This window comes from Meles meles, chromosome Y (assembly GCF_922984935.1).
Source record: "Meles meles chromosome Y, mMelMel3.1 paternal haplotype, whole genome shotgun sequence".
Taxonomy (NCBI): Eukaryota; Metazoa; Chordata; class Mammalia; order Carnivora; family Mustelidae; genus Meles; species Meles meles.
Window position 1 is genome coordinate 12,958,703 of NC_060088.1, and position 15,264 is coordinate 12,973,966.

Below are 15,264 nucleotides of genomic sequence, written 5' to 3' on the forward strand. Positions count from 1 at the left end.
GCTGGGACGTTTATTCCCAAAATGAAGTCCATGGATGTAAACAACAATATAGCTACCTAGGCAATATGGAGTTGCTCTGTCTAAGCTGGCCCTAATAATTAAACAGGTTTTAACATTAAATTGGCTCTAAGTTTCATGAGCTTCTGAATTTAGAATTTGCACTGAAAAATGTGCTGTATTTCCTCTTTGCAAGAAGGGAAAAGATCATTAAAAAATTCTTCTTAAATCAGAGTAAAGCTGTTCTGGTGATATGCTTCACAGCTGAAATTCAGTTCAAATTGTTTATATTGCAGTTAACACAGATCATTTATAGGTAAAATATTGTCATCAGAATATTTCTCATATATATTCTTTTTTTTTTTTAAAGATTTTATTTATTTGACAGAGAGAGAGATCACAAGTAGGCAGAGAGGCAGGGAGAGAGAGAGAGGAGGAAGCGGGCTCCCTGCGGAGCAGAGAGCCCTATGCGGGGCTCCATCCCAGGACCCTGAGATCATGACCTGAGCCGAAGGCAACGGCTTAATCCACTGAGCCACCCAGGTGCCCCTCTCATATATATTCTTATGATTGTATTTCATAATCTCATTTGTATTTCTTTTTTCATTTGTAGTGTTTTTGTTTTTTGTTTTTTCAAAGATTTTATTTATTTGACAGACAGAGATCGCAAGTAGGCAGAGAGGCAGGCAGAGAGAGAGGAGGAAACAGGCTCCCTGCTGAACAGAGAGCCCAATGCAGGGCTCGATCCCAGGACCCTGAGATTGTGACCTGAGCTGAAGGCAGAGGCTTAACCCACTGAGCCACCCAGATGCCCCTCATTTGTAGTGTTTTATATTAAATCATTATCTTGAATTTAATCCATTAGCTTTTATGTAGTTCACAATTTCTACTGCATCAGTAGGCAGATTGTTTATTTAGCAGTTCGTTGTTGTTGTTATTACTAAATTATTATTTTTGGGGGCCCCTGGATGGCTCCATGGGTTAAGCTTCTGCCTTTGCCTTGGGTCCTGATCTCAGGGTCCTGAGACTGAGCCCTGCATCTGGCTTTCTGTTCAGCAGGGAGCCCGCTTCCCCTCCCCCTCTCACTGCCTGCCTCTCTGCCTTCTTGTGATTTCTCTCTCTGTCAAATAAATAAAATCTTTAAAAAAAAAATTTTTGTAGTAAGACTTTCTTAATGAGGAAGGTAGTTATGGGTTTATAGTCTGAATAAACTCCTTAATTTGGTGGGTATTCCAGATTACTTTGTCTTTGGTACTGTATTTTCAGAGCATACACAAGAGTTTTATACAAAATTCAAATTATTATTATATTGTAATAATCTAATCATTATAGATTAATATAATTTAGAAGTATTTCTGTTTGTTAAAAGACTGAAAATAATTTCTTTGTAAATTTCACATGTATTAAAAATGGTAACATTTAAGCAATGTCTATGTATTCATCAGATTGCAATGAAAAATAAAGCACTGCTAGCTTTATTTGCTTTTCTACTAGTTATTTCCTGAATACTTGTTGTGTGAGAGGAAGGTATTTGCAAAATTATTTTCAAAGGCAAAATGAGCCAAGACCCAAGAAAAACCCCAAAAGGTCTAGCTTGATGAAAAATGGTTTATTAAGGAAGTTTATCTTGGGCAGTCTCACGGTGAGTAGACCTCTGCAACTCCACCTCTCCTAATACCTGCTTTTATAGCCTTAGAAGTTGGGAAAAATGCTTGAGGAAGAATATTGTGTGATAGAATAAATTTCAGAATTAATGTGTCTCACAGTGCTATCTCTACGGCAGATCAAGAACATTATGACAGAAGGTATACCTAAGGGTGTGGTTAAACAAAGGAAAGAATGTGGTTTGGTGTCTATTATAGTCAAGAAGGTTTTACGTCACAGAGTGCTCATCGTAGCAGATTTGTTCAAGATGACATTAGTTTGGTTCACACCATACCACAAGTTATGGTATAATTGGAGTGTGGTACTTCAAACAATTTCTTTGGCATTTTGAAATAAATTCCTTTAATACAGACTTTCAATTATGCTTTGGCAGTGTTTGGTTTTCTAGGCTTAACAATATAAAATGCTATTTTAGTAGAAGCATGCATGAACATTATTAATGAAATAGTATCTGTTTCTATTAGCTTAATCAATATTTTTCCCCAAAATAATTGTTTAATTTTTAACTTCTAAAAAATATTTACTAAACTGATTTTTGATAGCCAGACAAGAAGGGAATGAGGAAGTAGAATAAAACATGTGTTGTTCAGAGTACCTTTGGTAGAGGAAAATCAGAAACTTTCCACAGCACACTGCTGGGGAGGCGGTGGACAGGGGAGAGAATATTCAAGCTGGAACAGCACACTGACAACAGAGCCCCCTGTGGGGCCTCTGAGATCATGACCTGAGCCAAAACTAAGAGTTGGACACTTAATCAACTGAGCTACCTGGTATGCCAGGAACATTCAACTGTTAAGGGGAGATACATAGCCCAATGATTGAGGTTTACTTTATGGCTAGAAAATATGGATAGGACTTCAGTGTGAACATTTTGATAAAGATAATTCTTTTTTTTTTTTTAATTTATTTATTTTCAGCATAACAGTATTCATTGTTTTTGCACAACACCCAGTGCTCCCTGCAAAACGTGCCCTCCCTATTACCCACCACCTGTTCCCCCAACCTCCCATCCCTGACCCTTCAAAACCCTCAGGTTGTTTTTCAGAGTCCATAGTCTCTTATGGTTCGCCTCCCCTTCCAATTTTTTTTTTATAAACATATAATGTATTTTTATCCCCAGGGGTACAGGTCTGTGAATCGCCAGGTTTACACACTCCACAGCACTCACGATAGCACATACCCTCCCCAATGTCCATAACCCTCTCCCCCTCTCCCAACTCCAAGATAATTCATTTTTTTTTTTAATTTTATTTATTTATTTGACAGATAGATATCACAAGTAGGGAGAGAGGCAGGCAGAGAGAGAGAGAGAGAGAGAGAGAGAGGAGGAAGCAGGCTCCCTGCCAAGCAGAGAGCCCGATACAGGGCTCGATCCCAGGACCCTGGGATCATGACCTGAGCCGAAGGCAGAGGCTTTAAACCACTGAGCCACCCAGGCACCCCCAAGATAATTCATTTTTAACAAGATGGTATTGAGAGGGTGACAAACCATAAGAGACTTTTTTTTCTTAAGATTTTATTTATTTATTTGACAGACAGAGATCACAAGTAGACAGAGAGGCAGGCAGAGAGAGAGGAAGGGAAGCAGGCTCCCCGTTGAGCAGAGAGCCCGACGCGGGGCTCGATCCCAGGACCCTGAGATCATGACCTGAGCTGAAGGGAGAGGCTTTAACCCACTGAGCCACCCAGGCGCCCCCCATAAGAGACTCTTAATCTCAGGAAACAGAGTGTTCCTGGGGGTTGGGGGAATAGGGATAAGGTGGTTGGGTTATGGACATTGGGGAGGGTATGTGCGTGTTGTGTGAGTGCTGTGAAATGTGTAAGACTGATGATTCACAGACCTGTACCCCTGGGGCAAATAATGCAGTCTATGTTAATAAAAATAATTTTGAAAAGATAACTCATTTTTATTTGGGAGTAATGCAGTAGTCATATAAAAATGTCAAGCTTGAGAAACATGGGACTAGATTTTTTTTTTCAGAAAGATTACTCTTTGGAGGTGTAGTGAATTCATTTGAGGATTGGCATGGAACTACACTGAGAATTAGATACTGGAAAGAAGGCAGAATGTATATAGTTTCTATCACAGTCCCTTTAGTGGCTTAGTGTTGACCTTTTTTGTTGGTGGTATTTAACTTTGTTTTTTTATGTGAGAGTTTTTGTATGACTCTTGCTAGTCTTCCACAAGTATTTAGTTACTTATGGAGTCTTTTATTCTCATGTGCATCTTTTTAAAGGGTATAATTTCAGGACTTTTGTTTGTTTTCCAAACCAGGAAGACCAATATAACATATTCAAAACAAATATAACAGATTAAAGAAAAAACAAATAAATCTTATATATTAGTGAATTTAGTAAGCAGATGGCAGTGTTAGAATTATGGCAGGCATGACAAATAGATGTACTGTTACTGTATGTATTTTAGAAGTTAGACTTTTAATATATTTAGTCGCTTTTTGAAGTTTTTGATTCAGAGGATTTAATTGTACCAGGTTGTTTTTTTTTTTCTTTGAAGATACTATTTTTATTTGAGTGGAAGAGAGAAAGAGAGCACAAGCAAGGAGAGAGGTTGAGGGAGAGGGAGAGCAGACACCCTGTTTTGCAGGGAGCCCAATGCAGAACTCAATTCCAGGACCAGAGATTATGACCTGAGCTGAAAGCATATGCTCAGCTGACTGATGCTCCCAGGTGCCCCATTTATACCAGCTTTTTAATGAAGGAGAAACAAGTTCCACGGTTCTTTGCTGTCATTCTTGGATTAGCTGGTAGGATATTGAAATTTACTACTTTGATTAATGAATGGGAAGGCTGTGTGTATTTTAAACCAGAAGACTGGTCTTTCCTGCTAGGAAATAAAACAGAATGGATGCTAGGCCATGTGTCCTTTTGGTGATGGAGCAAATCTAAGGCTTTCTAACCAACTCAAGTTTGGATGATGTGTTGTGCATTGAGCTTGCTGTAAAAGGAATATGCACTGTGTACAATGGAAATAAGTGGACTTTTCCTTTTTGAAGTTTCTTTTTCTGCATTTTTAAGTAAGCTATGCACTCAGGCTCAAATCTAGACCCTAAGATCAGGACTCATGTGTTCTACTGACTGAGTCAGCCAGCCAGGCATTGCTTTCATTCATTTTCAGTGACTGCTTATTATGTAAAATAGTCTCAAAAAACCAACCAGTTTCCCACAATTTCCTTACTTCAATACTTTAGTTATTAGTTCAAAAAATTGAGACATGATATACAGCATTAATATGTATAGTGTGTATACACAATTCAGATGTACAATGTGATTGAGTATTTGTATATATTGCTAAATGATCACAAGAGTTAAGTTTGGTTAACAACTATCATCATACATAGGAAAAACAATTTTTTTCTTGTGATGAGAACATTTAAAATTCTTTTTTAAAAAGATTTTATTTATTTATTTGACAGAGACATAGTGAGAGAGGGAATAGAAGCAGGGGGAGTGGGAGACGGAGAAGTAGACTTCCTGCTGAGCAGGGAGTCTGATGTGGGGCTCCATCTGAGGACCCTGGGATCATGACCTGAGCTGAAAGCAGCTGAGCCACCCCAGGTGCCCCTAAGTTCTGTGGTTTTTTGTTTGTTTGTTTATTTTGTTTTTAAAAGATTATTTATTTATTTATTTGACAGAGGGAGAGATCACAAGTAGGAAGAGAGGCAGGCAGAGAGAGAGGGGGAAGCAGGCTCCCCGCTGAGCAGAGAGCCCGATTTGGGGCTCGATCCCAGGACTCTGAGATCATGACCTGAGCCAAAGGCAGAGGCTCAACCCACTGAGCCACCCAGGCGCCCCAAGTTCTGTTTTTTTAAGGAACCTTCAGATATACAGTACAGAATTTTTTTTTTTAATATTTTATTTATTTGACAGAGAGAAATCACAAGTAGGCAGAGAGGCAGGCAGAGAGAGAGAGAGAGGGAAGCAGGCTCCCTGCGGAGCAGAGAGCCCGATGCGGGGCTCGATCCCAGGACCCTGAGATCATGACCTGAGCCGAAGGCAGAGGCTTTAACCCACTGAGCCACCCAGGCGCCCCTACAGTACAGAATTTTTCACTACAGTTGCTGTGCTGTATGTTACCTCTCAAGACTGACTGACTTATTTAAGACTTTACATACTGGAAGTTTGTATCTTTGAAGTGTTGTATCTGTTGGCCACCAGCACTCATTTTGCTCATCCCCCACCCTGGCAGTCACCAGTTTGTTTTCTGTGTCTTTGAGCTTTATGAAAAATTATTTATTTTTATTAAATTTTAAAAATTGTTTAATTTCAATATAGTTAACATACAGAGTTACTATTAGTTTCAGTTGTACAGTGATTCAGCACTTCCATACAACACCTGGTGTCCATCACAGCTGCACTCCTTAATCCATATCACCGGTTTCAACCGTCCAGCACCCACTCTCACCCCCTGCCCCAGTAACCATTGGTTTGTTTTCTAGAGTTAAAATTCTGTTTCTCAGTTTGGTCTCTCTTTGTTTTTCCTTTGATTGTTTCTTAAATTCTACATATGAGTGAGATCATATGGTATTTGTCTCTCTCTGGCTTACTTCACTTAGCATTATACTCTTAGGATCAATCCATGTCATTGCAAATGGCAAGGTTCATTCTTTTTTAATAGCTGAGAAATATTCTCTTGTATCGTATACCACACCTTCATTTTCCATTTCTCTCTTAGTGGATACTTGGGCTGTTTGTTTGTTTGTTTTTGCTTTTTTAACTTGGCTGTTACTTTTCAAAAAAAAAAAAAAAAGCTACAATAAACATAGAGGTGCACGTATCCCTTTGAGTTAATGTTTTTTGTATTCTAACCCAGTAGTCTGATTGCTAGGTCATAGGATGAGCTCTGTTTTTTACTATTTGAGGACCCTTTGTACTATTTTCCAGCGTGGCTACAGCAGTTTGCATTCCTGCCAGTAGTGCAAGAGGGTTCCTTTTTGTCCATATGCTCTCCAACACCTGTAGTGTATTGTGTTGCCTTTTAGTTTTCCTGATTGTTTCCTTTCCTGTTCAGAAAGCTTTTTTTTTTTTTTTTGGGGAGAGTGGGAGAGGGACAAATGGAGAGGGAGACAGAAAAATCTTTTTTTTTTTAATTTTTTATTTATTTCGTTTTTTTTTTTAATAAACATATAATGTATTATTATCCCCAGGGGTACAGGTCTGTGAATCGCAAGGTTTACACACTTCACAGCACTCACCATAGCACATACCCTCCCCAATGTCCATAACCCCACCCCCCCTCTCCCAACCCCACCTCCCCCCAGCAAACCCCAGTTTGTTTTGTGAGATTAAGTGTCACTTATGGTTTGTCTCCCTCCCAATCCCATCTTGTTTCATTTATTCTTCTTCTATCCCCCTAACCCCCCATGTTTCATCTCCATGTCCTCATATCAGGGAGATCATATGATAGTTGTCTTTCTCCGATTGACTGACTTCACTAAGCATGATACCCTCTAGTTCCATCCACGTCGAGGAGACAGAAAATCTTAAGCATCTTAAGCAGGCTCTATGCCCAACTCAGCCCAGGACCCATGCAGGGCTTGTATCATGATCCTGAGATCATGACTAGAGCCAAATCAAGAGTCAGATACTTAATGGACCCAGGTGTCCCCAGAAGGTTTTGATTTTGTTGAAGTGCCAGTAGGTTATTTTGCTTTATTTTCCTTGCCTCAGGAAACGTATCTAGAAAAATGTTGCTATGGCTTGTAGTCTAGGAGGTTACTGCCTGTGCTTTCTTCTCGGACTTTTATGGTTTCATATCTCACATTTAGGATTTAATCCATTTCAAATTTGTTTTTGTGTATTCTCTAAAAAACTGGTCTAGTCATTCTTTTCCATGTTACTGTCCAGTTTTCCCAACATAATTTATTAAAGAAAATGTCTTTTTCTGATTGCTTTCTTTGTTTTTAAAGTTGTATTTATTTATTTGACAGAGAGACAGGGAGCACAAGCAGGGGTAACAGCAGGGAGAGGAAGAGGGAGAAGTAGGCTCTCCACAAAGCAGGGAGCCAGATGTGGGGCTCAGTCCCAGGATCCCAGGATCATGACCTGAGCCGAAAGCAGATGCTTAACCATCTGACCCACCCAGGCACTCTGCTTTTTGTTTTTTAAATTCAAGTTTTTTGAAAATTTTGTGTTCTCCATATACATGATAACACAGGATTTTCGTCTTACTTCACAAAACACAATACCTTCTAGGTCCATCGATGTTGTTAAATGGCAGGATTTCATATTTAATGATGGATTAATGTTCCATTATATATATGTATATGTAGATAAATACAGTATTTTCTTTATTCATTCATCTATCCTGATAGACACTTCTTAAGGTGTTTCCCTCTCTTGGTTGTATATAATGCTGCTAAGACCATGGAGGTGCATATATCTTTTTGAGTTAGTGTTTTAGTTTCTTTGGTGGGGTGAACTCAGAGGTAGGATTGCTGAATTGTATTGTAGTTGAATTTTTAATTTTTTGAGGAATTTCCATACTGTTTTCCACAAAGGCTGAACCAGTTTACAGTACCACCAGTAGTACATTTTCTCCATATCTTTGCCAACACTTGTTTTTTGTTTTCTTGATTCTGCCATTCTGACAGGTGTGATGTAATATCTCATTACAGTTTGGATTTGGATTTCCTTGGTGATAAGTAATGTTGAGTATTTATAGTTTGGATTTGGATTTCCTTGGTGATAAGTAATGTTGAGTATTTTTTTAATGTACTGGTAGGCCATGTTTAGTCTTTCTTGGAAAGTTGTCATTGCAGATACTCTGCTTGTTTTTAATCAGATTGCTTCTTTTCTTTTTTGCAATTCTGTTTAATGAATTCTTTATATATTTTGGTGGTTAACCTATCTGATAAGTGATTTGTACATTTTTTTTTCTCATTTGGTATATTGCCCTTTAATTTTGCTGGTTTCCTGTGTGTGTGTGTGTGTGTGTGTGTGTGTGTGTGTGTTTGATATAGTCCAACTTGTTTTTGTTTTGTCTCTGTTGCCTTTGTTTTTTGTATAGAGGTTTTCAAGGTTTGCAGTGTTTGAAAATGTTTAATATTTTATGTTGCCTTTGGTTTGGATTTCTCCTCCTGCAAGACAGGTTTCATCGTAAGATCTAGAATACTCAGATTAAATGCAGGGTGATTTAAATTATATACAACTCTTTGATTTGGGGGTTTTACTGTAATAATAGTACTGAAATACTATTATCTTAAATTCTTTCAGGGTCAGTTTGTTGTCTCATTTAGGAAAGATCTTTTTCACACATTGCATTGTAATATCTAGTTTCAAGATAAATAAGACTTAAGCATGAAGTGTGACTGTTACGCCATTCTTCCTGTGCAAAGGAAAGCATTTATTAAATATGTTTTGCTTTTAGTAGTACATATATTTTAAAATAGTTTTGTCTTGGGCGCCTGAGTGGCTCAGTGGGTTAAAGCCTCTGCCTTTGACTCAGGTCATGATTCCGGGGTCCTGGGATTGAGTCCCATGTCGGGTTTTCTGCTCGGTAGAGAGCCTGCTTCCCATCCTCTCTCCGCCTGCCTCTTTGCCTGCTTGTGATCTGTCAAATAAATAAATACAAATCTTAAAAAAAAAAAGTTTTGTCTTGCTGTGTTATCACATTATGGAGACACACTTGGCTTGCAGAATGAGAAAATAAAAACACTATTCTAAGTACTCAAACGTTGGGAATTTTTTTTTTTTTTTAATTTTATTTATTCATTTGACAGAGATCACAGTAGGTGGAGTGGGGGTGTAGGGTGGTGGAGGGGTGGGAAGCAGGCTCCCCGCTGAGCAGAGAACCCGATTCGGACCTCAGTCCCAGGACCTTGGGATCATAACCCGAGCTGAAGGCAGAGGCTTTAACCACTGAGCCACCCAGGCGCCCCAAATGTTGGAAGTTTCTTGAGTAAATTCATGTATCAGTTTTGGTTTATTATTAACTTTATATTTTCAGATTATAGTAAATATACATGTAAGAAATAGTATAAAGAGTTCATACATCTCATCAAAGTTTCATCCAGTGTTTATATCTTGCATGTCTGCAGTATGCAATATATTGTGATCAGGATTGAATATTGCTAAAAATGGGTTTATTTTTTGGAACTTCATACCCTCAGTGTCTCCATGGTTCTGTGCATTATTTGTTCTTAATTATCCTTAATATTGGTATATTAATGACTAAAGTATTTACTGTTTAAAGGCCATATTCATGTTAATAATTTGTCCCATTTCAGGAAATAATATGTATAATTCTTTTAAAGATTTATTAGTTTTAGAGAGAGAGCACACACTGGGAAGTGCAGAGGAAGAGGGAGAAAGAAACTTTAGCAGGATCTTTGCTGAGCTTGCAGCCTGAGATGGAGCTTTATCTCAGAACCTTGAGTTCATAACCTGAACTGAAACCAAGGGTCTGATGTTTAATTGATTGTATCACCCAGGGCCCCCAGAATACATTTTAAAGCTTTAAAATGTATGAAATGTATTACATATGGGCCAACCTAATTTTTCCAGGTATTATCTTGAATTATTAAAGTATTATTTTTATTATACTGTATCATAAATAATACTAATTATTTTATATTCTTATTTTTTAAAGATTTTATTTATTTGAGAGTGAGAGAGAGCATGAGAGGGGAGAAGATCAGAGGGAGAAGCAGACTCCCCGTGGAACTGGGAGCCCATGTGGGTGGGACTTGATCCTGGGACTCTGGGATTATGACCTGAGCTGAAGGTGGACAGCCAATGAACTGAGTAACCCAGGCGCCCCAATTGAAATGTGTGCATCACACATGACATTGAAATGTGTTTATCATTTAGGTGTATAATTCAGTAACATTAAGTATATTCGTAAGGTTCTATAACTGTCATCACTGTTCATTTCCCATGTTTTCCAGCATAGTACAAAAATTCTGTACCCATTAAACTGTGGATTCTCATTCTTTCATAATCCAGCCCTTGGTACCCCTGTAATATTATCTGTCTGGCTGAACGTAAATGGAATCACACAATACTTGTCCTTTTGTGTCTGGCTTATTTCTTTCTTTTTTTTTTTAAAGATTTATTTATTTATTTATTTGAGACAGAGATCACAAGTAGGCAGAGAGGCAGGGAGAGAGGGAGAGAGGAGAAAGCAGGCTCGCCGCCGAACAGAGAGCCCGATGTGGGGCCCGATCCCAGGACCCCGAGACCATGACCCGAGCCGAAGGCAGAGGCCTTAAACCACTGAGCCACCCAGGCGCCCCTCTGGCTTATTTCACTAAATAATATTTTCAGGGTTTATATGTATTCATATACCAGTGTACCATTTCTTTTTTTGGCTCAGTAATAGACATTGCGTATGTATAAGTCTTTTTATTCATTTACATATTGATGGACATTTTGGTTTTTCCACTTTGGTGGCTGTGGACAATGCTTCTGTGAATATTGGTTTACAGGTATGTGTTTGAGTCCCTTCTTCTCGTTCTTTGGAAGTATACCTAGGAGAGTAATTGATGAACATATGGTATAGTTGACTTATATTAATATTCTTGCTAAAGTTTTTTAGGAGAACTTTTTTTTGTTTTTGTTTTTAGATTTCATTTATTTATTTGACAGAGAGAGATTACAAGTAGACAGAGAGGCAGGCAGAGGGAGAGAGAGGGAAGCAGGCTCCCTGCTGAGCAGAGAGCCGGATGCGGGACTCGATCCCAGGACCCTGAGATCATGACCTGAGCCAAAGGCAGCGGCTTAACCCACTGAGCCCCCAGGCGCCCCGTCTTGCTAAAGTTTTTTAAAGAGTGCCTAGGTGGCTTACTTATTTAAGTGTCTGCCTTTGGTTCAGGTAATAATCCCAGGGTCCTGGGAGTGAATACTGCATTGGACTCCTTCCTTCCCAGGGAGTCTGCTTCTCCCTCTGCCATTCCTCCCACCTGTTTTCTCAGTCTTTCTCTCTCACTTAAATAAAAATATTTATTTATTATTACTATTCTTTTTTTTTTTTTTTTTTTTTTTTTTTAAGATTTTATTTATTTATTTGACAGACAGAGATCACAAGCAGGCAGAGAAGCAGGCAGAGAGAGAGGAGGAAGAGCAGGGAGCCTGATGCAGGACTCGATCCCAGGACTCTGAGACAATGACCTGAGCCGAAGGTAGAGGCTTAACCCACTGAGCCACCCAGGCATCCCCTTAAATAAAATTTTTAAAAGAAAAAATAAGGATTTTTACAGTGCCTGTACATTATACATTCACACCATTGTACATTCACACCAGCATTACAAAGGTTTCAGAATCTTCACATCATTGTCAGCACTTCCTTTTCTTTCCTTTCATTAAGAAGAAAAAATTATCAATCTTCCTTTTTAAAAAATGAATTGATAATACATTGGGATTTTATTTTGCATTTCTGTAATGACTAATTTTAAGTGCCTTCTGATGCATATTGACCATTTGCTTTGTCTTTGGAGAAATATTTACTCAAATCCTTTGCTCATTTTTAAATTGGGTTCTTTGTTCTCCTCTTGAGTCATAGGAGTCATAGGAGTTTTTTTTATATACTGTGGATATTAATGTCTTATCAGGTCTATGATTTGCAAATAGATTCTCCCAGTCTGTGGGTTTTCTTCTCACTCTATGGGTAATCTTTTATCTGCAGAATATTTAATTTTTTTTGTTGTGTATGCCTTTAGTGTCATAGCTGAGAAGTTACTGCCTGAATTAGAGTTTGTAAAGATTTTCCTTCATATCTTCTAGCAGTTTTATAGTTTGTTATATTAACATATCTAATCCATTTTGTGTTAAATTTTGTGTATGGTGTAAGATAGGGCTCAGCTTTAATTATTTTCCATGTAGATGGCCAGTTTTCCAAGTACTGTTTGTTAGAAAGGTTGGTCTGCGTATCTTACACAAGCCTAACAAAGAGTTGCCACTCTTGGGGCACCTGGGTGGTTAAAGCCTCTGCCTTCGGCTCAGGTCATGGTTCCAGGTCCTGGGATCGAGCCCCGCATCGGGCTCTCGGCTTCCCCCTCTCTCTCTCTGCCTGCCTCTCTGCCTACTTGTGATCTCTTCTCTGTCAAATAAATAAATAAAATCTTTAAAAAAAGAAAAAAAGAGTGTTGCCACTCTAAGTGTTTCTACCTTGGATGCTATTTGGAACTATTTTTTGATTACAGTATCAGATAGAAACCTTTTTTTGGGTCATTATCTGAGGCTATTTGAAGAAGAATAGTTACGTATTCCAGTGAATTCTACATTAATTCTGCATGTAAGAGTGGTTTTTAAAACTTGGAGAATATACTGTTTGAACTACTTGTACAGCTTGGTATTTCAGACTTGAAAGACATCAGCATGTCTCATGATTTTTTTTTTAATATACACATTGTACGTATGAATAGCATTTCTGTAGTTGATATTTTAACAATTTGTCCTTTGGTTACTTAATGATACTATAATTGATTATTTTAGCATTAGAAAATAAATGGGAACTTTAAAATGGAATGTACTTTGTGGGAATACTTTCTAGAATGATCAAAAGGCCTTATTTTTCATTTAACTTTAAAAATTCAAGTGCTTGGGGCACCTGGGTGCCTCAGTCATTGAATGTTGTCTTTTGCTCAGGTCATGATCCTAGGGTCCTGGGATTGAGCCCCACACCTCCCTCCCTGCTCAGTGGGAAGCCTGTTTCTCTGTCTCCTACTCCCCCTGCTTGTGTTCCCTCTCTTGCTGTCTCTCTCTCTCTGTCAAATAAATAAATAAGATCTTTAAAAAAAAATCAAGTGCTTATTGTCTTCTGTTGAGCAGTTTATGTTAGTGATGTTTATGGTGGCAAGTAATAGATGTTAGAACTTAGTGTTTTTAATAATGATTGGTTTTTTCACATATTAACGTTATCTGTGTTTTTAATATCTACAAATAGGTTAATGAATGACTTGTATATAATTATATTATGTGTTATTAGATATCCTATAATATAAATTATATATTATTAACTAATATTAGCAAATATTGTGTATTACCATATAATATAAATTACATATTGTTATGTATTTACTGATTAGCAAATGGTTGGTAATATTAGTTTTTCTGTCTAATATGTTTATTCAGGATACACTAGATATAAATGTGTCTAGACAGTTACAAATCTACATTGTGTGTTATACTTATTTGATATAATAAGTAGTGCGCTATATATTGTTAGTATTATATTTAATGAAGGATTCTTCATATTTTACACACAATATATAGTTTAGTTTTTAAAAGGATAGTGTAATCAGCCCACAGATGAAATTGAACATTGGTTTGTTTGTTTTAAAATCTTACTTATTTGAGAGAGAATGAGAGAGTGCATGAGCAGGAGGCAGGGGAGGGGAGAGCGAGAAGAAGCAGACTCTCTGCTGAGCAGGAGGCCTGACATGGGACTTGATCCCAGGAACCCAGGATGATGTTTAAGTGACTGAGCCATCCATGTGCCCCGAACATGGGTCATTTGTTACAGATGTGGGGTTACAGCTTTAAACTGTCTTGAAATACAACGATATGGAAGATCAGTGAAAGCAAATATATTTTATTCTTTAAGATAATTCTCATAGAATTTTCCAGTTTCTGAATTTGAAGTTTCATTTTGAAATAATTTTTTAAAAATCATTTATGTTCTTAAAGATACCGTTGGACTTTTCCATTCTTATATAATGAATTATAAAGCGTGAGTCATTAAATATTTCTGTAACTTAATTTTTTGCTTGAATACTGAAATAGGTTTGTGTTTTCCATCTAATAGAAGTTCTACATGTTACATCTTACAGAGCCTAAAATATAAAAGTTGATTTTACGTAGCTCAGAGCTTAATGTATTAATATTTTTGCTTTTCTCTCACAGCATTTTCAGTTAGCTTTGATTGACTGTAATCCCTGTACTTTGTCCAGTGTTGAAAGTAAGTATTTCTAAGTATAGTAAGTCTTTTGTCTCTTTGGGAAATCATGACCATAAAAACCTTTTCAAATCTACTGTATTTTTGTTTCTGTCTTTGAGTTGTTGAGAATAAGAGTGGAAGCGCACAGCCCTGAGTCAAAGACTACATGGGTTGATTTGGGTAGGTGGTGGTTGTTAAAGATACTCAACACGATTACTTCTTTTAAGAATAGAAATGTCTAGTTTCTAATTGAGTGGTATCACTAGGTAGTGGTTGTTCAACTATCTACTTTAGTGGAAAAATGATTTCTTTTCCTTCTGTTAATATTGTGGAGGATTTGAATATTCCTCAGAACATGATTATTTTTTGAAATTCTTACTGCGCTTGTAAAACTGGGAAGATCCTAAGAATTCAAAGTAAAGTTAAAAACTGAATGGAAAATTTATTTCATTGTTAGTAAATCATAAATGTATAGTTTCTTTAAATAAGTGTATACTTTTTTCTTTAGAAATAGCAAATGAATGTGTACCATTATTATTTTTGAAAATAATTAGGTGATAGAAAAATCTCATATATGATTTTCTTTTGGACTTACAGTCTAGTGTAGTAATTAACAAAAATTAACATTTAAATTTCAAGACCATTGTTGACACCATTGTCCAAATTTCAGTGTGTATAATTGAAAAGTGCTAGGTTGAGCATTTTTT

At 37.3% G+C, this 15,264-nt stretch overlaps 1 protein-coding gene across 3 annotated transcripts in view; it reads left to right on the forward strand.

Annotated features, from left to right (window-relative positions):
• LOC123935830 (lysine-specific demethylase 6A-like) overlaps positions 1 to 15,264 on the forward strand; it is a 183,114-nt gene that overhangs the window by 89,098 nt on the left and 78,752 nt on the right. For all 3 annotated transcript variants that reach the window (XM_045996635.1, XM_045996636.1, XM_045996637.1), the window contains one exon: positions 14,524 to 14,578. In XM_045996635.1, the coding sequence (XP_045852591.1) occupies positions 14,524 to 14,578 (55 nt within the window). The remainder of the gene's footprint in view (positions 1 to 14,523; positions 14,579 to 15,264) is intronic.